This window comes from Schistocerca gregaria, chromosome 6, assembly GCF_023897955.1.
Source record: "Schistocerca gregaria isolate iqSchGreg1 chromosome 6, iqSchGreg1.2, whole genome shotgun sequence".
Classification (NCBI taxonomy): Eukaryota; Metazoa; Arthropoda; class Insecta; order Orthoptera; family Acrididae; genus Schistocerca; species Schistocerca gregaria.
This window is the reverse complement of record NC_064925.1, coordinates 453,074,953-453,102,437: the sequence shown is the minus strand read 5'-3', so window position 1 is coordinate 453,102,437 and position 27,485 is coordinate 453,074,953. Positions and strand designations below refer to the sequence as shown.

The 27,485-nt window shown below is 39.2% G+C and overlaps 1 protein-coding gene across 6 annotated transcripts in view; it reads left to right on the top strand.

The window, feature by feature from the left end:
• LOC126278350 (polycomb protein Sfmbt-like) overlaps window positions 1–27,485 on the top strand; it is a 263,014-nt gene that overhangs the window by 121,357 nt on the left and 114,172 nt on the right. For all 6 annotated transcript variants that reach the window (XM_049978395.1, XM_049978396.1, XM_049978394.1 and 3 more), the window contains one exon: window positions 20,217–20,426. In XM_049978395.1, the coding sequence (XP_049834352.1) occupies window positions 20,217–20,426 (210 nt within the window). The remainder of the gene's footprint in view (window positions 1–20,216; window positions 20,427–27,485) is intronic.

The following is a 27,485-nucleotide window of genomic DNA, read 5'->3' as shown; positions in this document are numbered from 1 at the left end:
GCATATTGAAGTAATTCTGCCTCCTGACTGTAATAAAATTATAGATTTTTCCCAAAAAGTAGCAAATAACCCACGATCGAACCTTGTGGAATGCCCATTGTAATTTCTCACATGTATATGTGACATCCATGTGTGAGTTACATGAATAGACAAACCGTATATTTCATAAAAAATTAAGTTCTGCAGCAAGAACTGTCAATTGATTATGACACAAGATGCCTTTACTTAGTTGGAATAGATTTCACCTCTGGGTAGTGTATAATTAAAATCACTTTTCCTCTGTGTGTGTGTAAAAACATGTCTCAATAGAACTTCACTTATTAAACCCTGAATTGGGATAGGTATGATATTCCATTGTTGTAAAGTTGGAAACAGTCCTGCAATTCATTACTTGCATCATTTTCCAAATGTTTTTTGAGGTGATAACATCTACATCTACATTTATACTCCGCAAGCCACCCAACGGTGTGTGGTGGAGGGCACTTTATGTGCCACTGTCATTACCTCCCTTTCCGCTTCCAGTCGCGTATGGTTCGCGGGAAGAACGACTGCCGGAAAGCCTCCGTGCGCACTCGAATCTCTCTCATTTCACATTTGTGATCTCCTCGGGAGGTATAAGTAGGGGGAAGCAATATAGCGCCTCTCTTGCAGAGTCTGCCACTTGAGTTTGCGTAACATCTCTGTAACGCTATCACGGTTACCAAATAACCCTGTGACGAAATGCGCCGCTCTTCTTTGGATCTTCTCTATCTCCGCCGTCAACCCGATATAGTACGGATCCCACACTGATGAGCAATACTCAAGTATAGGTCGAACGAGTGTTTTGTAAGCCACCTCCTTTGTTGATGGACTACATTTTCTAAGGACTCTCCCAATGAATCTCAACCTGTTACCCGCCTTACCAACAATTAATTTTATATGATCATTCCATTTCAAATCGTTCCGCACGCATACTCCCAGATATTTTACAGAAGTAACTGCTACCAGTGTTTGTTCCGCTATCATATCATCATACAGTAAAGGATCCTTCTTTCTATGTATTCACAATACATTACATTTGTCTATGTTAAGGGTCAGTTGCCACTCCCTGCACCAAGTGCCTATCCGCTGCAGATCTTCCTGCATTTCGCTACAATTGTCTAATGCTGCAACTTCTCTGTATACTACAGCATCATCCGCGAAAAGCCGCATGGAACTTCCGACACTATCTACTAGGTCATTTATATATATTGTGAAAAGCAATGGTCCCACAACACTCACCTGTGGCACACCAGAGGCCACTCTAACGTCTGTAGACGTCTCTCCATTGATAACAATGTGCTGTGTTCTGTTTGCTAAAAACTCTTCAATCCAGCCACACAGCTGGTCTGATGTTCCGTAGGCTCTTACTTTGTTTATCAGGCGACAGTGCATAACTGTATCGAACGCCTTCCGGAAGTCAAGAAAAATAGCATCTAACGGGGAGCCTGTATCTAATATTTTCTGGGTCTCATGCATAAATAAAGTGAGTTGGGTCTCACACGATCGCTGTTTCCGGAATCCATGTTGATTCCTATAGAGTAGATTCTGGGTTTCCAAAAACGACATGATACTCGAGCAAAAAACATGTTCTAAAATTTTACAACAGATCGACGTCAGAGATATAGGTCTATAGTTTTGTGCATCTGCTCGACGACCCTTCTTGAAGACTGGGACTACCTGTGCTCTTTTCCAATCATTTGGAACCTTCCGTTCCTCTAGAGACTTGCGGTACACGGCAAGTTCTTTCGCTACTCTGTGTAGAATCGAATTGGTATCCCGTCAGGTCCAGTGGACTTTCCTCTGTTGAGTGATTCCAGTTGCTTTTCTGTTCCTTGGACACGTATTTCGATGTCAGCCATTTTTTCGTTTGTGCAAGGATTTAGAGAAGGAACTGCAGTGCGGTCTTCCTCTGTGAAACAGCTTTGGAAAAAGGAATTTAGTATTTCAGCTTTACGCGTGTCATCCTCTGTTTCAATGCCATCATCATCCCGGAGTGTCTGGATATGCTGTTTCGAGCCACTTACTGATTTAACGTAAGACCAGAACTTCCTAGGATTTTCTGTCAAGTCGGTACATAGAATTTTACTTTCAAATTCACTGAATGCTTCACGCATAGCCATCTTTAAGCTAACTTCGACATTGATTTGATCCTGTATGTCTGAGAGGTTTTGGCTGCATTTAAACTTGGAGTGAAGCTCTCTTTGCTTTCGCAGTAGTTCCTAACTTTGTTGTTGTACCATGGTGGGTTTTTCGCGTCCCTCACAGTTTTACTCGACACGTACTTGTCTAAGACGCATTTTACGATTGCCTTGAACTTTCTCCATAAACACTCAACATTGTCATTGTCGGAACAGAAATTTTCATTTTGATCTGTTGGGTAGTCTGAAATCTGCCTTCTATTACTCTTGCTAAACAGATAAACCTTCCTCCCTTTTTTTGTATTCCTATTAACTTCCATATTCAGGGGTGCTGCAATGGCCTTATGATTACTGATTCCCTGTTCTGCACATACAGAGTCGAAAAGTTCGGGTCTGTTTTTGTTATCAGTAGGTCCAAGATGTTATCTCCGCGAGTCGGTTCTCTGTTTAATTGCTCGAGGTAATTTTCGGATAGTGCACTCAGTATAATGTCACTCAATGCTCTGTCCCTACCACCCGTCCTAAACATCTTAGTGTCCCAGTCTATATCTGGTAAATTGAAATTTCCAACTAAGACTATAACATGCTGAGAAAATTTATGTGAAATGTATTCCAAATTTTCTCTCAGTTGTTCTGCCACTAATGCTGCTGAGTCGGGAGGTCGGTAAAAGGAGCCAATTATTAACCTAGTTCGGTTGCGGAGTGTAACCTCCACCCATAGTAATTCACAGGAACTATCCACTTCTACTTCACTACAGGATAAACTACTACTAACAGTAATGAACACTCCACCACCGGTTGCATCCAATCTATCCTTTCTAAACACCTTATCTCTGGCTGCAGCCAGCTTTCTGTACCTATAATGATTTCAGCTTTGGTGCTTTCTATCAGTGCTTGAAGTTCCGGTACTTTACCAACGCAGCTTCGACAGTTTACAATTACAATACCGATTGCTGCTTGGTCCCCGCATGTCCTGACTTTGCCCCGCACCCGTTGAGGCTGTCGCCCTTTCTGTACTTGTCTGATGCCATCTAACCTAAAAAACCGCCCAGCCCACGCCACACAATCCCTGCTACCCGTGTAGCCGCTTGTTGTGTGTAGTGGACTCCTGACCTATCCAGTGGAACCCGAAACCCCACCACCCTATGGCGCAAGTCGAGGAATCTGCAGCCCACATGGTCGCAGAACCGTCTCAGCCTCTCATTCAGACCCTCCACTCGGCTCTGTACCAAAGGTCCGCAGTCAGTCCTGTCGACGATGCTGCAGATAACCTGTCTGGTAGCTGTTGATATTTGTGAGTAGTGGCATATTTGAATGCCCGAAGTTAATAATTTATTACATCTATGTCTAAGAACATGTTTTGTAGGGAGTATGTAAGTGTCTTTTTAATTGTGCCTGTGTCCAACTTAATGTGTTTTTGTTTGTATGCACATGTAATTTTTAGGGACTTCATTATTTTGATTATTTGAAAAGGAGATGCTACATATACTTCTGTTTTATTTAATTTTGTATTATTTCTTTTGTGCACTGTTTTACTTGGTCGTGAACAAATTGCACAAGTTAAGAACTCTGTAAAGTAATTAGGCGTACTAAGTTTTTTGGTTACACAATTACCGGTTTTTTATGCTCCCATTCTCTTCAGTGAAAGTAGTGTTGTAGCTTCTCTCCCACTATCTCTCTGTGCTGTAACTGTATTTCGATGAGTTTGATTATATTGTCAGAGGCATCAGTTATACAAAAGATGTGAATTCTTTGGGATTTTTTACCCCTCTTAAAACAATAGTAGAGGGTGAAAAATGAACCCTGTCAACACTCTGAATGTAACATTTCAGCTCTGACATTTCATATGGTCAGTGGAATGGTGTCCATGCCCATGGACCGCTTGCAGGATGGCAGCAGTATGGAGATTTGCAACTGAACTGCCATATCAAATAAACAGTTGTTTCAACAAGATGGTGAGCTACAGTTTTCACTAGGGACAGGAAAAAACCTTTCTATTTTATGGCCAAATTCAGTTTCTTGCCAAAATCAGAGTTCTTTTTGCCATGATCAGTGTTACTGGTATCTTTCCTGCCAAGGTCGCTGTTTTTATCAAGGTCAGTATTTCCCCCCCCCCCCCCCCAATTTGGTACTTTATTTCCAAATTCAGTGTTTTTTTCCAAATGCAGCGTCATCTTTTTGCCAAATATGCTGTCTATTATTTTTTTCAGAATTTGATGACTACTTTTTCAAAATTTGGTATTTATTTATTTATTTTACTCAGTTTGGTGTGTATTTTTTTTCTTTCAAAATTTGGTGTCTACCATTTTTTATCTTCAAATTCAGTGTCATTTTTAGCCATGTTTGTTTTTGTCAAATTCTTTGTAGTTAGTTTTCCAAAATCAGTGTCACCTTTTTGCCAAATGCAGTGGTTTTTTCGCCAAACTCAGGGGTTCTGCCAGATTAGGTGTGGGATCGTTTTTGCCAAATTCTGTGTGGGTTTTTTCTGCCAAATTTGGTGTGGGATGTTTCCTGCCAAATTCTGCAGGTTTTTCGCCAAATTCAGTGTTGTTTTCTTTACCAGATTCCGTGTTTTTTGTCAATGTCAATATTTTTTTGTGAAATTTGATGTTTTGCCAGATTCTGTGTTATTTTTATTAATGTCGGTGCTATTTTCAACATCACATGTAAGTTAGTAACGTGGAAAATAAACTGTCAATTTAAAATCGTACTCAAACATGAGCCTTGAAGAGAATAGAACTATTAATTGCTACTATTGCTAAATAGCTGTTTCATATGTATAACATTTGTATGCAGCAGAATTAGAAATTTCGTGGTATCTCATAAAATTGCCAGTTTGCATTACCTCTCTAAAAACGGCAAATTCCACATTTTTTCACTTTGTTTTCCTGAAGTTTTCCAGTCCCTACTTATCTCAGATATTTTCCTGGAAGCTGGGCTATGAGTGATGGTGCCACTTTCCAGTTTATCTCTCACCTCACCATTGTGTAGCCCATGTCAGCTCATCTAGCAAGAACGAGTTGTAGGCATTAGGAATGTAAATGCCTATTTAGTGATGAGAGTATATTCTCCCTTGTTTACTTGCAAGTGTGGTGTCAACCAGGAGGGTGACAGCTATCAGAATGTCTTTGGCAAAGATATACAGCATCACCTGCAGGCAACTTGTTGTGGAAAGCATTGAGCCTACAATGACTGTACACCTCCCAGGTATATAGGGGAACACTGAAGAGTTCTGAGCACATTCTGTTGCCACTCCAACATCAAGGTGGTGTGCTCTTCCAGAATTAACAGTGCTCTCAACATAATCACTTTCCTCCCATGTTGAACATGTGTAGTATAAAATTATATGATATTTGCTTTGGGGCAGGGTTACCACCAACATTCCTGCAAGAATTGTGTCAGTGAGTGTAAGCATTATGTGGAAAAACATCTCAAGATGTTGCCTAATATCTCAGAGCGTATATTGGTGTGTGATTGCAGGACTGCATTATAGGCAGAGGAGACTGTTACACAATAATTTCACTAACTGATACAACATTTTTCTGTAGGTGATCAACTCTGTGAATATGTACAGTGTGTGTATGTTACCAGCATTGTGTGAGAACTTGTTATTCTATAGAATGCCTGGGAAACCTGTGGAATGCCTGATGATTTAGGAAAATTATTAAGTATAAATTTTTATGAAAATGTTACATACTTTTCCTAGGCATTAGACAGAATGACAAGTACCATATACACAGTGTTAAAAGGACACCAAACGACAAGCCTCTATTAATCAATAAGCATTTGAAACTGAAAAAAACAAAACTACAAAATCAAGCAAAGCACTGGATATTCTTACCGGAAAACAGTGAAAGCAAACTGAGATTGAATTACTTGTTACAGTGAGTACTCACTTTTCTTCTTCACAAAAACATTTTGACAATTTCGACGTTCGATTTTACGCATTCTGTTCATTACCTAGGCATTCTGTAGAATGCCATATTTCACCCAGTGCCGTTAACATATATATTATTAAAGTTTCATTCATGTGGTGCCACTGCTTCAGGGTGTTTATTTTTGTTTTTCCACTGGTATGTTGTACAGCACTGTTGCCAGTATGAATGTACTTTCACATAAATACTTTTTCTTTTCAGATACTCCATTACATGGTGCTTGTGATGTTTTCCTGTTTAATAACTGTTTTTCAGAATATTTGTTCTTAAAAATGAATACAGATTTAAGAAAGATGTATTGAATTTAGTTCTGGCATTGAGCTCATTGTCTCCAATCAACATTTTTAAAAGCATTCTTAAAACATTCTGTTTTGCAGTTGCTTATCATTCTCTCTATTACTTTAATTGTTTCTAAAATGTACTTAAAAGCAGGTTATGGTATTTTACTAACTGTGTATCGTGATCTGAGAATCTGTTTGCCACAATATAGGTATGTGTGTTTTAGGTTCATAATGTTGTCTTGACACGCTTTGTTATGAGCTATTCAAGTGCAAACATTTATGACTGCTTAATCGTAAGCAGCTGTTATCATACTTATACTATTGTTTCTTTAATTCCCCCCCCCCCCCCTTCCTACTTACTTCTTAAAGAAAAATTCCCAATGTGCTCATGGGTACTGGTATTCAGTACCAGATACATATTTTTATTTCCAATATTCACAAGCACATGATTCTGTATCTGTATTTTTACTTTTTTAAATATTTACTTCAAATTTATAAAATTGAAATTCAAAATACACTGATGTGCAAAACTTGAGTTTGATAGTAACTTTCACACAATATGGCAATGCTAAGTAACATAGCTTGACAAAACTTAGATGATACGTAGAAAGAACTACTGCAGTATAGCACAGAAATGTCACTTTTTTCAATTGTCACTGAAGTCACTGTGTTTTATGGTGGTCCCATGGACATTAAAAAGGTGGGACAGGATTCTTAATAGGGTGTGTGACCACTGTGAACAGCATTAAGGATGGTAAGAAGTTATTGTGATAGGGCATTCCATTCCTCGACCAATGCAGTTCATAACTTCTGCATGGTCATTGGTGCCTGTGGATGTGCTGCTATTTAACTCCTAAATGCGTCCTGCACATGCTCGGGATTCAAGATGGACAGGAATGGACAGGCCAGTTCATTTTCCAAATATCCTCTCATTACAAGAACTTCTCCAATTAAGTTGTTTGATGCAATCGCGTATTGTCATCCAGAAAAATGAAATCAGGGCCAATTGTACACTTAAAAAGATTGACATGGAGGAGTGCAGTGCCACAATATCATAAAGGTGAACGGAATAATTTTTCTTTCATGGTCTATGAGAAATAATGTGAGAATAAAGTTTGTTCATATCTTAAAGAAAACAATATAACTTTTTGTATGATGAAAATATTATTTAGTTCATTGGCATCTCTTACATTTTAAACATTATACCTATTGTACATGGACTGGGGCCTAGACTTGAATCCAACCATGCATAAAAATTATGTTTGGGTTGGAAAATGGTATATGAAACTTCTTCCATCATGGTGTAAATGTAGCTGAAAATGTTTCTTCGTCCAGCAGGACAGTAGAACAAAGAATATTGCAACAGTTTTATAATGTGGTTCCTGTACAAAACTGCAAAACAACTGAAGACACTTCAGGCTGCCAACTTATGTACATTGAAAATTCTGGAACATCCCAGAATCATGCTCATGTTTCAAATAAATGAGCTGATAACACTTCCAGAAGTATAGGGCAAAATATCGGCAGTGCAGAAATCGAAACTACAGAATCAATTAGTAAATATCCCAAAGAGTATGTGGGTGGTGGTTCTAAAGAGTGTATGTGCAGAAGGAACAAATTTGTTTACAGTGACACTTTGTATGGCAATTAATGCAATATGGTTTGAAATTTTCTGTGCGTACTTTTGGTAAATAACCAAGTACCAATTTCAGTACAAAAACAATGAGACCAAATATTTGTTGCAAGTCTAAAGTGGATTGCTGCTTGAAGTTTTACTTCATTTGATTCAATGTTTTATTTTTGTATGTAGAAGTAAATACTACAGCATCTGCAATTTATGATAAACTTTCTTGGTAAGACATTCATTCGTCTACTAAACAGAAGCCAAAATATCTATGTATCCCCAATACATTTTGCATAGTCCGTAATTACATAATGGAAACTCCAGTAAGAATTATCAGCAGTAAAGGAAAAAGACAGATTATGGACATTTCCTGCATTATTGAAGTAGTTACATAACACTACTACAGAGAGAACCCAATTTCATGCAAGGGAGCATACCAAAGGGGACACAACTGTGAAGTACTAAGTCTGGTGCACATAGGTATTAAGAAACACGTCTTACCCCAGAAAATGAGCAACTTATTGGTTTTATTAGTCATACGTACAGTAGTAACCTACAAAGAGAAGCTACTAGTTGACATCCGACTGTCTTAAAATATTTCACGGTATTTCAAATGCTGAATAACCTCTGTTGTATTTTAGTTTTTGAATATAATATAGTGGAACAATTATGAAATTATCCTTTATTTTCTAAGACGTCAGTGAAATATTCCTGGACACGACGCCCTTTTTGTTGCCAACAGTATACACTGCACTGAGAATGGTCTAGCTGTTTCCTATTCATGCCAAATGAGTGTCGCAGGTGAAATGAGGGGTGTGCTATTCCTAGCATGTTGTTTATTTTTGCAGGCCTACCAGGTTGCTTGCACATGTGCTATGTGCTGTGAACAGAGGTCCACACCTCTGTTTATGACTCAGCCAATTGTGCCTATTATGCGAGACTCTGTCCTTTAGTTATCTCAGCCTTTCAGAGTGCCGCAGAATTGTGATATCAGATGCCTGTTTGCATTCTCAAGAGTCGTGAAACATGCTTTACAAGAAATGCAGCATGAAGCTTTCAGATGTCTCATTTCCCTAGGCAGTAGTGTTATATATCGAGGAGGAAGTCATAACATTTAGCTCTGGGTATCAACCATGTAGAGGAACTGTAGATCAAATTTAGAAAAATACTTCACCAAGCACTGGATAGATGTGCACCTAGTAGCACAGTTTGTGATAGGTGAGATTCTCCATGGGATGAAGTCTTTGTAAAGAAGCTTGTAAAAAAACAACTAATACTACTGCAATATATATGTAAAACAGAGTATAGGGCTGTAGATGGTGAGATGAGAGATAAGACATGTATATGTGTCAGAAGGGCAATGTTTGAAGCCTTCATAATTGAGAGACCTCTCACAAACCCAAATTAATTCTGCTCTTATTTCAGTGTTGTCAGTGGCACCAGATTTAATGCCCAGTCATTTGTGACACAGATACTAAAATTGAAGGTATAACATCAAAAGCAGATCTGCTGAACTGTTTTCAATTTTCCTTTGCAAAGGAAAATGTAGGAGTACTGCCCCAGTTGCAAAGATGAGTGACATCATAATACACCATTTATCTGTCAAACAAAAAACTGTTGCCAGTAGTTGAGAGAAAGCACAGCTAATACCAGTGTACAAGAAGGTTAGCAAAAGTGATCCATAAAATTATCAGCAAATACCATTGACATCCATCTGTTGTACAGTCCAAGAATCTACTTTGAGCTCAAACAGAACACTCTTATCCTTGTCAACCTACATGGATTCTGAAAACATTGTTCGTGCAAAACTCAACTTTCACTTTTCTCACATGACATCCTAAAAGCCATGGCTCAAGGTAATCTTATCCATGTTCATAAACACTTTTTCATTTTGCAATTTGACTGATTAAAGCTTTTGTATTGAAGCAATTTTGCAGTGAAATCGGTAAAAGTCTGTCATAAAGTAAACTGGAGTGGTTGTTCATCAAAATAGTAGAGTAACTTCAAATGTGCCCCAGGGAAGTGTGTTTGGACCTCTGTCGTTTTATGTTGTGTATTATTGTTGCACATCCACAGTTTTGAATATAATGTTAATGTTAAAATGCAGTACCACCACACTCTCGAAGATTGCATTATGTTCCCTCAAACTCCTCCATTTTCCTGCATTTATTTACTTCTGTTTGTCTTATTAATATTGCTTAAGTTCCTTTTGTATTCTTTAGGCACAGTGATAATTGTTTCTTCTTTTAATCGCTTTGTGTATCACACTCTGTGTTTTATACCTCCTGATGTAGCCTTGTCAAGTACTAATTTTATTTATTACTTTTGTTTATTAATAGAAACTGTTATGTAGGTATGTTGTTCCTATTTTGTGTTAAAAGTTTTCCTGTCTCCTCCATTTTTATTTATTTACAGATCAATTTTTTACTTTTTCATTGTGTTACCACCACACTGTCAAAGATGTTACTTACTGTTTGTTTCTGCTTCAATGTAGATGTGTTACTTCTCTTCCAATGTTGTTTGCAGACATTGTAACTTCTTTGGTGACGATACTCAATAAATGTCTGAAGATGGCCGTGTAAGTCGAAAAACGGTTAACACAATAAAAATTAATACTGTAGAACAAAAGCAAACCAGTGCTTTTCATTTATTATGATGTTGTTCTACCAAGAACCAACAGAAAATTCTGTTAACATAGTACTTTAACAGTCATTTATAATTCTGACTTAAATTATGGATTTACAAGGATTCACAAATACTTAAGTGTAGAGTTTGTAAGGATGTAAAACGGAATTGTTGCAAGGCTCAGTCTTAGGTAAATCTGGTGGCAAACTTCAGTTGATTGTTGGGATTTTGGGAAAATTCAGTAAGTCTACAAATGGGATAACACTTGTGTGACCCATCCTATAATTTTGCTCAAGTGTGTGGGACACATACGAGGTAGCACTAACAGGTGATATTGAATATAAACAAAGAACAGTAGCCCTAACGGTTACAGGTTTGTTTGAGACACGAGGAGATGCTGCAAAACCACAAGTGGCAGACACTTGAAGATATACAACTACTGAAGAAAGTTGTGATAACCTGCTTTAAGTGGGGAATGTAAATATGTTACAGGTGTGTATGTATAGCTGCCATAGGGCCTGCAAACACCTGATGAGATTAATAACCATGCACTTAGAGGCATTTGAGCAGACTTTCTTCCTGCATTCCATTTATGATTGCAACTGGAAGTAACCGTAATATGTGATACCTTGGAAAGTACATTCTGCCATGCACTTCAGTCATCTCCAGTGTATTGATGTAATATTGAAATGGTCTCATTATTTAGAATATGAAGAAAATTCTTACTTAGTAAATGACTGTACATAGACAATCACCATCTATGTGGATGTATGTAGTTTCCTTCCATTGTTTTGATCTCTGCCACCTTTTTTTTTGTTGTTCCAGTACTCATTCAACTTTTTATGGTAGTTTAATTTCTATTAGTTTTACATGAGAATGTGAAGTTGTTAGAAATCTAAATATTTTACTCTATTTTCATGATGGTGAAGAGGTGGGCATGGAGGGTAAGAACACCCCTGCAGTTTCAGCTCAGAGTGAGTACCTGCAGGCCCTTCCCCTAGCCAGACACTCCTAAACATACCAAAGCTGCACTACTGCCACAGCACACAAGGAAACCAGGCATCCTGCTTATCACTCTGCTCAGTGGACCTGCTTCATATTTTGGCTGTCACATCTTGTTTTATGGAACATCATATCTTTGACAACCGTTGAGAATTCCACTGTTGAACAGGTTGATGACCATGAAGTTTGGTTGTGTAAAACAATACTCATCATTGTCATCGTCATTAGCAGCAGCACCTGACATTTTGTTCATTTTTTAGGTTGTCATCTGTATTCCATAATAATTTTGTATAAGTTTTGTTTCTCATTTGGTTAGTGGTCAACTAAGGATCATGTCAAGATAACTATTGGTTTGTCTTTTCCTTCATCTTCCTCCAAAACTCTCTCTTTCTCAGAATGATCTCTTTTCCTCTCATCTGACCATGTGACACCAGTTTACATCTATGTTTTATCTTCCTGAAAACATTTGAATTTTATTACTTTTAGTCTAAATTTCTGTCTTGAGTAATGTCTCCTGTTCAGCAATTCTTCTAAGTCCTAATTTGCCTTGTCTCCAATTTTTTATCTGTTTTCCTGTTTTGTAAGAATGTGTGTATCTTCTCTCTTATTATGTTTTCCTGTTTTGTATCTAAATGTCCACAGAGCGTAACATATCTTTTCCTGATCAGCTGTTGTTTTAGGACAGAACAAGTATATTTGGTCTCGAAACGCTATTGCCATCTTTATTTTTTATTGAAAGCTTTCTCCCCCCTCCACCCACCCCCCACCCCTCCATGCCCTTTTTGCATCCAGATAAAAGTAGTGTTGCCGACACTTAGAGGACTTAGTGGTTTTACAACTGTATTATAATACCTTAATTTAACATATTTAGAAAAACCATGATATTTAATGCCTGTTTTCTTGATATTGTCATACTTGGTTTTTCAAATTCTTAGTGAACAAAATTGGTCATGTATTGTATTTTTACACATGATGTTTGTATACGTGTGTTCTGAGGTTCCATTTGTTATTTTGGGTACATTTGCAAAGGCCAAATAATTTATTGCTTTTTTTATCCACCCAATTTTTTGTAGCTATTGTCTTTCTGGTTTTCTTCCTTTATTCTCTTATAGCATTCTCCAGCACGCCGCTGAGTGATAATGATGACATACTGTTTTATTGACTGACTCCTGATACAGCTGGAAAGAAATACAAGTTGTTCCAAGGAATTTAACTATAGACACTATTTTGCAAGAGTTTGTTTTGTTATTTACAGAGTTTTCCTACATTTTGCAGATTCCTTCAGGTTTTTGAGAAGGGGGTGTGTATTGAATCGTATGGCTTTCTAAAGTCAACAGACATAAGTATTATCTTCTTAATTGATGTTTTCATATACCTAATTATTTGTTTAAGGTTTAGAATTTGTTCTGAATTCTGTTATGTATACAGGGTGCTCATAAAGTCCTGATCCATTTTAAAGAATGAATGGATGCATGACAAAATCATAATCTATCACTGTGGTAACAGCTCTCTCTCTCTCTCTCTCTCTCTCTCTCTCTCTCTCTCTCTCTCTCTGCACTGATTTAACCTTGCCAGGCAATTTCATATTTTAGTACAATCAGAGAAAAAAGGTAAGACTTCATATATACTTCATTTATGTAGACACACACACACACACACACACACACACACACACACACACACACACACACACACTGCAAGCCATCTTGCGGTGTATGACAGAGGGTACTTTGAGCACCATCATAATTTTTTCAAATATTCATTCCATTTGTGGTTCGCAGTTGAAGTTCCAAATGTTCATACAGCTGTTGCTTCTTGTATTACCTGAAATTGATCTCCGCCCATTATCGTCCCCTCTCCTGTGAATACCGTTAGCCGTAACGGGAACCCCAGCTCCTAGTTGTGGCCAATGATAATGCGAGTTGCATTCCTTTATGTTCACATCTAACTATAGCATCGGTTGCTCACAAAGCATCTCTAGTGCAGTGTGTTAGAAAAATTCTGTGAAATGGAAGAACAAATTGTTTCTGCAGTAGTGCAGCCAGAAGAAGATCCACAAGTAGAGGAGTTAAAGAAGACTCAAAAGGCGAAATCACAAATTCCATTTAATATGCCGTAAATCTATTCCGTGAGCAGGATTTGAACACGGTACCTCCATCACGGTAGCTGTGAACCTTTACCGCTGTGCTTCACTGACTTTTTCGGAATATATGCAATTTTATGGGCATACAAAGTGTGCAATGAACTTCAAAATCAACTTTCTCAAAAACCAAGGCCCTTTGCTAAAAAACCGGATAGCCAGGTACTCAGGGCAACTGGCTATACCACATATTTGAAGCACATCAAAGTCCATGATTTACATTATGGAGGGTTACCTAGTCAGTTAAATCCAACTGTGAGAAAGAAAATGAAATCGTACATTTTTAGACCACAGCCTTTTCTTTCCCACAGCTGGTTTCAACAGAAAACCTGTACATCACTGGTTCCCAACCTCTTCTAATTGGTGCTACTCTTTGCAACACCAGAATATCTCATGCCCCATCCCCCAAATGTTAATTTGTTTTATTTATTTATTTTGCTTCTTCAAGAAAACTTTACTTGACAGTAATATGATATCGACACTCAGAGGGTTATCAAATGACTTGGTACCGAAATACTTCATAAATATACCAGATTTATGCAAATATAAAATACTAGCGACCCAGCACAGCTTTGCAAGGCTAGCATTAAGTATTTGCATCCAGATGACTTGATTAGCATAGAGTATCTTTAGGGACCATGAGTAAAATTCAGGGATTGATGTTGAGTAAATGAATATCATAACTGTCAAGTAACTTACACGATGTATGCAGTGCGTGCCAAGAAATTTGTCTGGAGATGTGAATATTGTGTGTTCCATATTGAACTGGCATTTGGAGGTATTGAACTAACGTTTGGAGGGACATCTCATGGCAATGGTGGGAGCATGTTGTGATGTAAGTAATGTACTTACAAGCAATGCAAATATTGTATGCAATTTGTGTGTGTGTGTGTGTGTGTGTGTGTGTGAGAGAGAGAGAGAGAGAGAGAGAGAGAGGTGGGAGGGGGAGATTGACTTGGTGCAGTGAGGCTAGGCAAAGCAAGGCAAAGACTAGTCTGTTTGGTTATTTGCATATCCAGTGTCCAGCGCCTGGACAACAGACGTGGAGGGTGTAAGTGACTGGAAAGTCATGGGGCCAGCCGCTAGTGGCACGGCCGTGCCTTTAGTGGGTGAGTCCTATCTAGTTAAACACAGAATGTTGAATGCCCCCCTGCTTACTCCTCTTTTGGGATCTACGGATGCTAATGGCTGCATCCCAATATATTTACTCCTTGATGAAATTTGACATTAAAAATATATCCCTTTTTCAAACTAATGGTTCAGTACTAGGAATCGATACTAAAAATGAGAATAAGATTTACAAAGATTTAAAGTCACTTACTTTGGTGCAGTAAGGTGCCCATAATTCAGGAACACACATTTTCAACAACTTGCCTTCAGCCATAAAAAGTTTGACATCTCATAAAGGTCAGTGTAAGAGGAGCTTATAGGGATTTATTGGTTTCCTGCTCCAGCGATGATGAATTTCTGAGTTGAACCCGCTGATGTGTATATGTTACTAATGATATAAAATAATGTATTACAAAGGGTACTAGCAAAGTTTTGCAATACAGCTTTATTCCTTTAATTTTTTCAAAGTAATTTCTGCCACATTGAGTACACCTCTCCATCCTCCTAAACCAATCCCCTCAAGTTCCTGTACGGAGTAAGGCACACACATTGTCTCAAGCTCTCAGGAGGTCCTCATCATTTGATAACTGCACCCATTTCAGCTTCATTTTCACATGCAGGAACAGTGCAAAGTCATAAGCAGCAAGGTCTGGACTGTAAAGAGGGTGCCCAAGAAGTTTCAGTACTATACCCCGAAAATATTTGGTGTATGCTGTGGTGCGGTGACCTGGAGTGTTGTCGTGATGGATGAACTAAGTGTCCATTCTTGACTTCGGTTGCAGGTTTTTCAAAGACTGGATGGCTTTGAGCAGACTCTGCTTGTTGTAGCACTTAGCTGTGACTATCTTCTGTGTGTCCAAAACAACATGCCCCACAATTCCACTCGATTTGGGGGGGGGGGGGGGGGAGGAAGAAAACTTATTTTCTTCTTTACTGATTGGGATTTTCTCATAACTAAGGGTGTATCATCATCTTCAAAGATCTAAACTTTGTTTTGAGTCTTAGTTGGGATGTCATAATAGTACAGTCAAGTTTAGTCACCCATCACGATATTGTTTACATACTGAGACTGTCACTTAGAAAACATCTTCAACATTTCCCACCACCAAATCACATGTCATGTAATCTGCTTTTCCGTCAATCTATGCGGCACCCAGAGACAATGAAGTTTTGTGTACTTGTAAATGATCATGCATAATCGAGCAAATTGCTGGTGTATTTAGCACCAAGGTATGCTCTATCTGTTCATATGTCACTCGCCTGTCTTCGTTCAGCATTTTCCTCACAGCTTCAATGTTTTCCTCTGTAACTGATGATCGTGGACTTCGCATTCTCTCTGTTCCCTACAGAGTGAAATTTCATCTTTGGAATTCTCTATACTACCTGAATACAGTTACATGATGTTGACACACATCACAGAGTGCAAGGGTTATTTCTTCACAACATTGATCTATGTTTAAACCGTGTGCCAAGTTGTACTCCAAAACTGCCCGAATCTCACTTCATGGCCACAATGCCATAGCACTTGAAACTAACCCTGCTAGTGGACGACTGCACCCACAGACTTGGCACAGCAGCTACAATGCAAGTATGAAATATTCTCAGAACACAGCAACAATCAGCATCCTGTGATTTATTGTTGCTTCGTATTGCAAAACTTTTGTAGTACCCTTTGAAGTACAATCTGATGTCTGTACAAATTCAGTACAGTAATGTGAGCATTGTAAATAAGTGTTGTAAAATGAATTTTTTTTCATGATGTGACTACAATAGCCCAATAATTGTCATACGCGCCTAATGTATTGAACATTTACATGTTTTGTGACAAGTTATTTATCACTTTTTAAATAAAAATGTGTTTAAGATTTTGTTCACGTATTCCACATGTATGAGGATCATTTCACATGGGATCTGTGTAAGGGTCATAAGAAAATTTGATTTTCCTTTGCAGATATTTATTGTGAATTCTTGTTTTCTGATATGTTTTACATTCTTGAGGGTCTCCTTGCTATGTAACCATTGCAATGAAAGTCTGCAGCTCGTGTTCTGGTGGCTAGCGTTGTCGCCCCTGGATCACAGGGGCCCCGGATTCGATTCCGGGTCGGATTGGGGATTTTCCCTGCCTGGGGACTGGGTGTTTGTGTTGTCATCATCATCATCATCATCATCATTTGTGACAGTGGATACATTGGAGTGTGAAAAAATTGAAGTGCGTAAAAATTGGGACGTTGTACGGGCACTGATGACTGCGCAGTTGAGCTCCCCACAAACCAATCATCATCATCATTGCAATGAAAACTACTTTTAATGTAATTTAGTCTAATCAGCACCCTTTTACTGTTATTGGAAACATTTCTCTGATAAAAAGACCTTTGTAAAATTATGTTGAAGATGATTTAATTCCCTCACAGGCTGTGTATGGAACTTGAAAAGGACTCCATCAAACTTCGAGACATAGCTTTAAAATACTATTACTATTGATTAAAATGTCACTCAGTGTTGTAATGGTATAATTATTATATAAGGGCAACACCCTTCATTCTCCTTTCTGAAAGGCATAATTCAGTACTTTAGCATTTACACTTAAGTGTCAAAGAAGCTGGTATAGGCACGCGTATCCAAATATAGAGATATGTAAACAGGCCCATCAACACCGAAATTGGATATTAGTGACTGAAAACATGTTACCTGCTCGCGCTATATTCGTCCACGAGACTCAGAGGGCCATAGACACAGGTTCACAGGTAGATGCTGTGTTTCTTGACTTCCTCAAGGCATTTGACACAGTTCCCCACAGTCGTTTAATGAACAAAGTAAGAGCATACGGACTATCAGGCCAATTGTGTGATTGGATTGAGGAGTTCCTAGATAACAGAACACAGCGTGTCATTCTCTATGGAGAGAAGTCTTCCGAAGTAAGAGTGATTTCAGGTGTGCCGCAGGGGAGTGTCATAGGACCGTTGCTATTCACAATATACATAAATGACCTGGTGGATGATATCAGAAGTTCACTGAGCCTTTTTGCAGATGATGCTGTGGTGTATCGAGAGGTTGCAACAACGAAAAATTGTACTGAAATGCTGGAGGATCTGCAGCGAATTGATGCATGGTGCAGGGAATGGCAATTGAATCTCAATGTAGACAAGTGTAATGTGCTGCGAATACATAGAAAGATAGATCCCTTATCATTTAGCTACAAAATAGCAGGTCAGCAACTGGAAGCAATTAATTCCATAAATTATCTGGGAGTAAACATTAGGAGTGATTTAAAATGGAATGATCATATAAAGTTGATCGTTGGTAAAGCAGATGCCAGACTGAGATTCATTGGAAGAATCCTAAGGAAATGCAATCCAAAAACAAAGGAAGTAGGTTACAGTACACTTGTTTGCTGGCTGCTTGAATACTGCTCAACAGTGTGGGATCCGTACCAGACAGGGTTGATAGAAGAGATAGAGAAGATCCAACGGAGAGCAGCGCGCTTCGTTACAGGATCATTTAGTAATGGCGAAAGCGTTACGGAGATGATAGATAAACTCCAGTGGAAGACTCTGCAGGGAAGACGTTCAGTAGCTCGGTACGGACTTTTGTTAAAGTTTCAAGAACATACCTTCACCGAAGAGTCGAGCAGTATATTGCTCCCTCCTGCGTGTATCTCGCGAAGAGACCATGAGGATAAAATCAGAGAGATTAGAGCCCACACAGAAGCATACCAACAATCCTTCTTTCCACGAACAATACGAGACTGGAATAGAAGGGAGAACCAATAGAGGTACTCAGGGTACCCTCCGCCACACACCGTCAGGTGGCTTGCGGAGTATGGATGTAGATGTAGATGTAGACAAGTCTTGTTTCAAATTGTGTTGAGTAGATGGACATGTACGGGTATGGAGACAATCTCATGAATCCATGAGCCCTGCATGTCAGCAGGGGACTGTTCAAGCTGGTGGAGGCTCTGTAATGATGTGGGGCACTTGCAGTTGGAGGGATATGGGACCCTCAATATGTCTAGGTATGACCCTGGCAGGTGACACGTACATAAGCATCCTGTCTGATCACGTGCATCCATTTGTATCCAGTGTGCATTCTGAGGGACTGGGGCAGTTCCAGCAGGACAACGTGACACTCCACACCTGTAGAGTTGCTACAGAGTGACTCCAAGTACATTATTGAGCATATCAGGGATGCCTTGCAACATGCTGTTCAGAAGAGATCTCCACGCCCTCATACTCTTATGGATTTATAAACAGCCCTGGAGGATTTGTGGTGTCAGTTCGTTCCAGCACTACTTCAGACATTAGTTGAGTGCATGCCACGTTGTGTTGCGGCACTTCTGCGTGCTCGTAGGGGCTTTACACAATATTAGGCAGGTGTCCCAGTTTCTTTGGCGCTTCAATGTATGTTGCCTGCCTTGTCCTCTAGTGCTTGTTGATGATTTTTGCGCCATTGAAAGCCGTAAGATATAACCAAATAATTTCATCAGCTTTTGGGTCAGGTTCGGTAATAATATTTTGCTACAGTCTTAATCAAAGGTGGCACACGTCAGCCTTAGGTAAGTTGTACCTTTTTCAACTAACGTGCAACTCTCTGCTGATCTGTGCTTTGGTGTATCATATTGGACAGTAAGTGCTCCCACACCCCCCACCCCCACCCCGGACCCACCATTTTAGAAAATTGAACATATTACTATTTCAGAGCCGAAATATGGAAGAAATGCTGCATAAGGAGGCTCATGTGGCATGCGTTTATGTATCACTGTTTTCTGAAACCAGTGCTGTACCAAATGAGGTGCTACACTGTTAAGACATTGAACAAGTATTCCGGAGGACAACAGTAAAAACCCATACCTTGCCAGATGTTAAGTTTTCTGCAATTTCTGTAAATGGTGTTACCGGAATACCAGAGTAACTCCTTTGGTAGGAAACAACCAAGTTCCTTCCCCAGTTTGGGATGAATCTCAGTCTGTGATGACCTCACTCTCGATTGGGCATTAAACTCCTTCTTCCTCAAACCAATGACAATTATTCAGAGTAACATTAACACCCAGTGGTGGTACAGTTCTGCTTCATGTACCATGGTTATATATTTGTCTTGCACATAATGGATAACTGCTTGTTGTTGCTGTAGTAGTAGTAGTAGTAGTAGTAGTAGTATTGATGATGATGATGATGATGATGATGATGATGATGATGATGATGATGCTTTGCCTCCAGTATAATTATTTCTGTTTTGTACTTTATTCCATATTTTACATACTCCTTTTGATGTATTTGTTTTTATGTTATTTCTGCAACTTTTATTGTATTATTATACCTTTGCAATTGTTATAATAATTTACAGTTTGAGCGAATGGAAGAAACAAAAAGTATATCACCTGAGACCTTAAATTCTAATTCATCTGTTACTCCGTTACCATTGGCCATTACACTCGATGAACCTATGGACCCACCACTGAAGAGAAACAGAGCTGAAATTCCAAACACATATGAATGGAAGAATCAGCTGTCTGAGCCTGGATTTATTGCTGCTCCAGTATCCTGTTTCAAACATGTGAGTACTTAGTACAGGGAATCAATTTTCTAGCCACTTGTAGTTTCTCAGAATTCGTATGTAAGGTAAAAATCTGCATTGTTGTTGATGTCACTGCCTGACTATGTTTGTCAGGTTCCATCTGTCACCTGTTAAGCTTCAGCAGAACAGTAAGTTTAACAACGAAAACAATCAATTATTGATGAAATTATATAATTGGATAGATAAAATATCTACTCTACAAGCAGCAGCAGAACACACACATAAAAGACTGTTATGATTCGCAAGCTTTCAGAGCCAGTAGCTCCTCCTCCTGGCAGAAGGGTTGAAGGGGAAGGAAGAAGGGTGAAGGAAAAGGACTCTAGAGGTCTAGGAAAAGGGTTAGATTTAGGGAAAGTCACCCAGAACCGCGCGTCAGGGGAGACAGCATACGGGATGAGAAGGAGTCTCCTTTTCCTAGACTTCTCCAGGCCTTTCCCTTCACCATTATTCCTTCCCCTTCAACCCTTCTGCCTGAAGAAGGAGCCACTGGCTCCGAAAGCTCGCCAATCATAACAGTCTTTTATGTGTGTGTTCTGCCACCACTTGGTGAGTAGTTTTTTTATGTATCCAATTAAATAAAGTTACATATTTAGCTTTTTGTGTATATTTTTCATAATTTTAACTCTTAAATTCCGTGGTTGTTTTTCTATTTAAGAGGTGTAACTTCACATTCTGTAGTGCAGTTGTTATTTCTTGTGAATAGCCAGTTACACCGCTCAGTAAGACATCAGTCTCCATTGGTGACACATCAGTAGGGCAGCGAGTTGCATACTCTGGTTTCTCTATGTTGTACTTTTATAATTTCTTAAGTTAGTCAATCTGCGATGAATAGAATGTGTGTAGACTGAGGAGCAACTGACCCCAGTTTGAGAACCGCTGAAGGCACTTGTGAATTCTGTCAACTGACTTCAGGCTGCTGCCCAGGGTGTACAGTGGCAGGGAATCTGGCTTGTCACGTGGGACATTTAGGATATTGCATGTATCATCCACTGGCTCTGCTGCTGAGGCACCTTTCAGTGAACCCAACACAGTAGATCCAGTCTCACTGCAGGGTGAGTGGCGAGCAGTAACACGTTTGCATCACTGGCATGGGTGCTGGCTGGCTGAATTAGCTCATACACCCTGTGAGTGGAGAGGTGGCTGCTCCTTTAGTGGTGTCTGAGCAGGCACATGGGAAAGACGGCTTTGCTACTTATTGGGTGCCAGGGGGGACTCCAGTGTTAGGCACATTTTGGAGCCTCTTGGGAAAGTTTTGTTCAGGGCTGCAAAGAAAGCCAATGTGTACTCGATAATGTCTGCCAGAGATTTGAAGGAGTCTTTGTCTGCGGCTGTCGAGTATTTAGGGTAAAGTTGTTTGTGAGTTCTGGCCCACATTGGCACCAATGATGCTTGTCGCTAGGGTTCTGAGTCTATCCTCAGTTCATATGGGCAGCTGGCAGAAGTGGTGAAGACTGCTGGCCTTTTGTGTGTGTGTGTGTGTGTGTGTGTGTGTGTGTGTGTGTGTGTGTGTGTGTGTGTGTGTGTTTGTGTTTGTGTTTGTGCATGCAGGTGCTGGTAGTTTAGAGCCGAGCAGGGTCTCAACTAAATCCTTTGTCGACTCTGTAACAGTCTTGGCTGAAAATTTTAAGACCTCCATTATCAAGCAGAGAATTCTACACCTCCCCATGATAGGTCAGGGGTGCACTTTACAAAGGAAGCAGCTACTTGTGTAGCAGAACACTTGTGGAGTCCACGTTAAAAAAAAGAAGGTAGGCAGTAGTTTGAGGTACTCTAACGAACACTCACTAGTCAACATGCAGATAGCTAAATCAGTCGATGTTCAGGCTAAAGACACTTCAACTGTCAAATTTTCATCATTAAACTGTCAAAGTATTTGTAACAAAGCTCCCGACTTTGCTGTCATCCGCGATATTTGTTTCCTTTAAATTATCATGGAGACTGAGAACTGGGTGCAAAATGAAGTAGAAAGCTTTGAAATAATCAGCATATAATGGAATGTACATTGAAAAGACAGGTTGGACACGATAGGAGGAAGTGTGTTCATTGTAGTCAACAGAAATATTGTCCATATTGAGGTCAAATTTGATTGTGACTGTGAAGTTATTTGGATGCATATATTGGGTTTAGGCGAAGTCAAATTATGAATTTCCAGCATGCTGGAATATTGAACTGGAAATAGAATTAATTGTTGAATGTGTTTACCCGCCATATGATTCTGCTGAGTCATTCAAAGAAAGTCTACACTTCGTAACACGGAAATACGCAGATCATACAGTATTAATTGAAGATGTCATTACTGTAGTGAGTATAGACTGGGGATCTGTGGACTCATTGCAGGCAGTATGGCAGGAAATGATGTGAATTACTTTTGAACACATTTTCCAAAAACTGTATGAAGCAGCTAGTTTGAGAGCCCAAATACAATGGAAACATTTTAGAACTTATAGCTACAAACAGTCCTGACTGTCATCAAATTAATACACTCCACAGCTGTGAAATAACTTGCAAAAATGGTAAAGAGCAGCAGTCGGTCATCATTCTTGTTCTAGCTTGATTAGAGTAGATCTATTTCACCTAGTAACTAACCATTATCAGTGCAGTATTTTGGAGTTTTTATATGTGCCCTAGTATGTTCCACCCATTGTTCATTAAAGAATACTAACAAACTGACAGAAGCCTGAACAAGTGTAGAAATGTTAGTGCATGTATAACAATTCTGAAAAACTGTACCTATAATGGCTAGTTACTAGCCAAAATGTGGATGTGCTCTAATAAAGCTAGAAGGAAAATGACAACTGATTGCTATGCTTCACTATTTTTGAAAGCACTGACTTCATAGGTGGTGTCAGTATAGACACAGTGATTAGTGACCATGATGTAATCATAGTGATGATCGTTACTGAAGTTAATAAATCAGTCAGGAAGGTTAGAAGAATATTTTTGCTAGAAATGCTGATTAATAGTTGTTATCATCCCACTTAGACAATTAATGGAAATGCTTTAGCTCCAGTATGATGGACATAGGGGAAGTGATGGGCAAAGTTTCAATGGAATGTAAATTGCACTGTGAAGAAGTGTGTGCCTAGCAGGCCTAAGTGAAAAAGACCCATTGTGGTTAAATAACATAATAGGAAAAATGCTGAGAAAGAAAAGACTGTTGCAACCTCGGTTCAAAAGAGAACACAAAAATAAAGGCAAGCAATAGTTTGTAGATATCTAGTTGTCTGTTAAGAGATTGATGGGCTAAGCATACAGCTACTACCACCGACATACCTCAGCAAAAGATTTTGCCAAGAACCCGAGAAAATTCTGGTCTTATGTAAAATGTCTAAGTGGGTTGAAGGCTTCTGTCCAATCACTTGTTAACTGGTCTGAAGTTTTAAATTTTGTATTTAAGACATAATTCACACTGAAGGATTGTACAAACATATGGTCATTTGACCATCGCACAGTCTCCCATATGGAAAACATGGTAATAGACTCACTGGCATAAAGAAGCAACTGAGAGAGTTGAAGGGGAAAAAAACGTTGCTAGGACCAGATGGAATACCAGTTAGTTTCCAAAAAGTACTCTAAAGCAGTAGCCCCTTACTTCACTTACATGTATCGCAAATCTCTTGCCCAGCGTGAAGTCCCAAGTAACTGGAGAAGAGGCCAGGTAACTCCCATGTATAAGAATGGTAAAAGAATGGGCCCGTAAAATTTCAGGTCAATATCCTTAACATCAATTTGCTGCAGAATTCTTGAACATATTCTCAGTTCAAATATAATTAATTTCCTTAAGAAGGAAGAAGCTTCTATCCACAAAGCACTGTGGTTTTAAAAAGCATTGCTCATGCAAAACTCGGCTTGCTCTTTAGAACCCAACACTGAGTGTTCATCAGAGATAGGGGTTTCATTATGAGTGCCCTGGGGAAGTGTGATAGGACCACAGTCATTCTCTGTATACATAAATAATCTGACGGACAGGTGAGCAGCAATCTGCAGCTGTTGGCTGATGATACTGTGATGTATGGGAAGGTGTCATTGTGGATTCATTATAGGAGAGCACAAGCTGACTTGGATAATGTTTTTAGTTGGTGTGATGAAAGGCAGCTGTCTTGCAACGTAGGAAAATGTAACTTAATGCAGATAAGTAGGAAAAACAATCCCTTAATATTTGAATACAGCATCAGTAGTATGCTCCTTGACACAGTCACATCAGCTAAATATCTAGGTATAATGTTACAGAGCAGTGTGAAATGGAACAAGCATGTAAAGATTGTAGTAGGGTATCCAAATGGTTGACTTAGCTTTACTGGGAGAATTTTAGAGAAGTGCGGTTCGTCCATAAAAGAGGCTGCCTGTACAACAGCATTTAGCACGTCCCATTCTTTAGTGCTGCTGGAGTGTTTGGGACACTCTCTCAGTTGGATTAAAGGAAGACACCGAAGCAATTCAGAGATGGGATGCTAGATTTCTTCCTGGTGGGTTAGATCAGCACACAAATATTATAGAGATACTTCAGGAACACAAACACAGATCCTTGGAGGGAAGATGACATTCTTTTCTTGAAACTCCATAGAGAAAATTAAGGAAAAAGGAATTTGAAGCTGACTGCCAAATGGAGTCTACTGCTGCCAATGAACATTCCGCATAAGGACCACAGAGGTGAGATATGAGAAATTAGATGTCTTATGGAGGTATATAGACAGTCATTTTCCCCTCACTCTGTTTGCGCGTGTACGGATGAAGATGTTAGATATTATGACTGTTTATTCCATAGGAATGAGATTTGGCGCACTTTACCTCCATTCATGTTAGAATGATTAAAACAATTGATTGAAATATGTAGAACATCCTGTGAAGGATACAATTCTGTCTTAATAAAAATTGGAACAAATTTTCTATTTATTAATTTTAAATACAGTGGAAAATGTGAACATTTTAAAATAAAATTGTAAGTTATGATAAATGCCCACATAGATTTGGTCTGAAGCCTGTCCATGACTAGTGATACATAACAAAGTGGGAAAAATGTTAGTCTCTTTCTTTTCAATAGTGGTCCAAAACCCTTCTGAGTGACTTTCTTTGCTCATTGCATTTGTCCTTAGCATTTTTATGCTCATGTTGAACACAGCTTGTTGTGTCCCCCAAGCTTTTACATGACAGTCGTGTAAATAGTGATCTTTCCAACATGCCGAATTCATCGGCCAGACCACTAACTGTCAATAAGGTTACAGTTTGTACTAAGCTGCTAACATTAAAATTTAAGCAAATGGCCCTGGCTTTTCAGATATATCTCTTGTATCCAGCTCATAAACTTGTTATATAAGGGATAGTCAAATGAAAATGAGACAGATGGGAAGAAAGTAAGTAAACTCTTTATTATTTCAAAAGTAATTGCCATACTGTCATTACATTTACCCCGCTGAGATAAGACGGTCAGTGCTCATAGAAAAATGTTAGCGGTTGCCTATGGAACCATGATTGTACCCAGGTGCGCATATTTTGTCCAAAGCAAATCGATAGCCACAAATGTCTTTCTTCAGGACTTGAAAAAATATAAAAACTGCTTGGGGAGAGATCAGGACTAGGATGTGTAAGGTAAACAATGATTTTGAGGCCAATTTCTTTTTACCAGTGTAGCTGGTACCTCATCAGTCACATTTTACAGTTACTTAATCAACCTCATCCACAAACAAAAATCCAATGTTGCAAGGTTACAGAATTTTTCACTGGATGGCACAACCAAAGCTATACAATATTTTACCATAACAACTGTTGCCACATGGTGATAATGTCAGTCTTTGCTGAAGAACTATGATTATCTGTTAAATGTGGTGAATTGGTTCAATTGGCTCTGAGCACTATGGGACTCAACTGCTGTGGTCATTAATCCCCTAGAACTTAGAACTACTTAAACCTAACTAACCTAAGGACATCACACACATCCATGCCCGAGGCAGGATTCGAACCTGCGACCGTAGCAGTCGCACGGTTCCGGACTGCGCGCCTAGAACCGCGAGACCACCGCGGCCGGCTAAATGTGGTGAAACAAGTGTATATCTGCCAGTAGTATTTAGTTCCAGAATGTCCGCCCCAATAGCTGAATGGTCAGCGCAACGGACTGTCATGCCAAGGGGCATGGGTTCGATTCCCAGCTGGGTCAGAGATTTTCTGCGCTCAGGGACTGGGTGTTGTGTTGTCCTAATCATCATCTCACCCCAATTAACACACAAGTCGCCGAAGCGGCATCAACTCAACAGACTTGCACCAGGTGACCGGCCTACCCGATGAGAGGCCCTAGCCACACATTTCATTTCTCACTGTAAAATGGCACTGGAGCACATGCACACTGCCATTTCATTAATGTCACATTTAGGGACATCTACCAATAGACATCATCAGTGTCTACGAAATGTATTGCAGCTGCTTTATCGGAATATCTCAAGAGTTTGAAAAAATTGAACTTACACAATGCTCTAAGGTTTTTCAGCAACATTCACTATATTACAACATATCATCTAATTCACAAAGGTCAAGATCTTTTTCTAGTCCTTTTTAGAGAAATGCAACTAACTTCACAGCTGACAATCACTAAAGAAAGTAAAGTGTTATTTTTGAAACAAGGAACAACTGTCCATCAGTGAGATTAACAGGTAAGTGATACTCCCAAGATAAACAAAGAAAAAACCCTTTTGGAAATTAGGCCAATCATTGTGTAAAACTAAATGAGAACTACACGCCAACCAATCAGCAATAGCCAAAGATCATCAATCTGGACTGTGGATGACCTGCTATGTTACTAAGGGCTTGTGTGATTGACAGACTGTAGAAAATAAGAGCAGGTGATCAGTACAGTTAAACACACTACCAATATACACAGGAAGGACTGTATCAAGCTGTCAGTATCCTGGCTGAGGGGAATTCCAGTCCACAGTGTAGCAGAGTAAACACCAACAACATTAAGAGAATTGTCATATCACATTGGATCTCCCTGCTGAAAGAGACTTTCTCTGGTTGCAGATGCTCTATTTTAGTAATCAAGTTGATCAG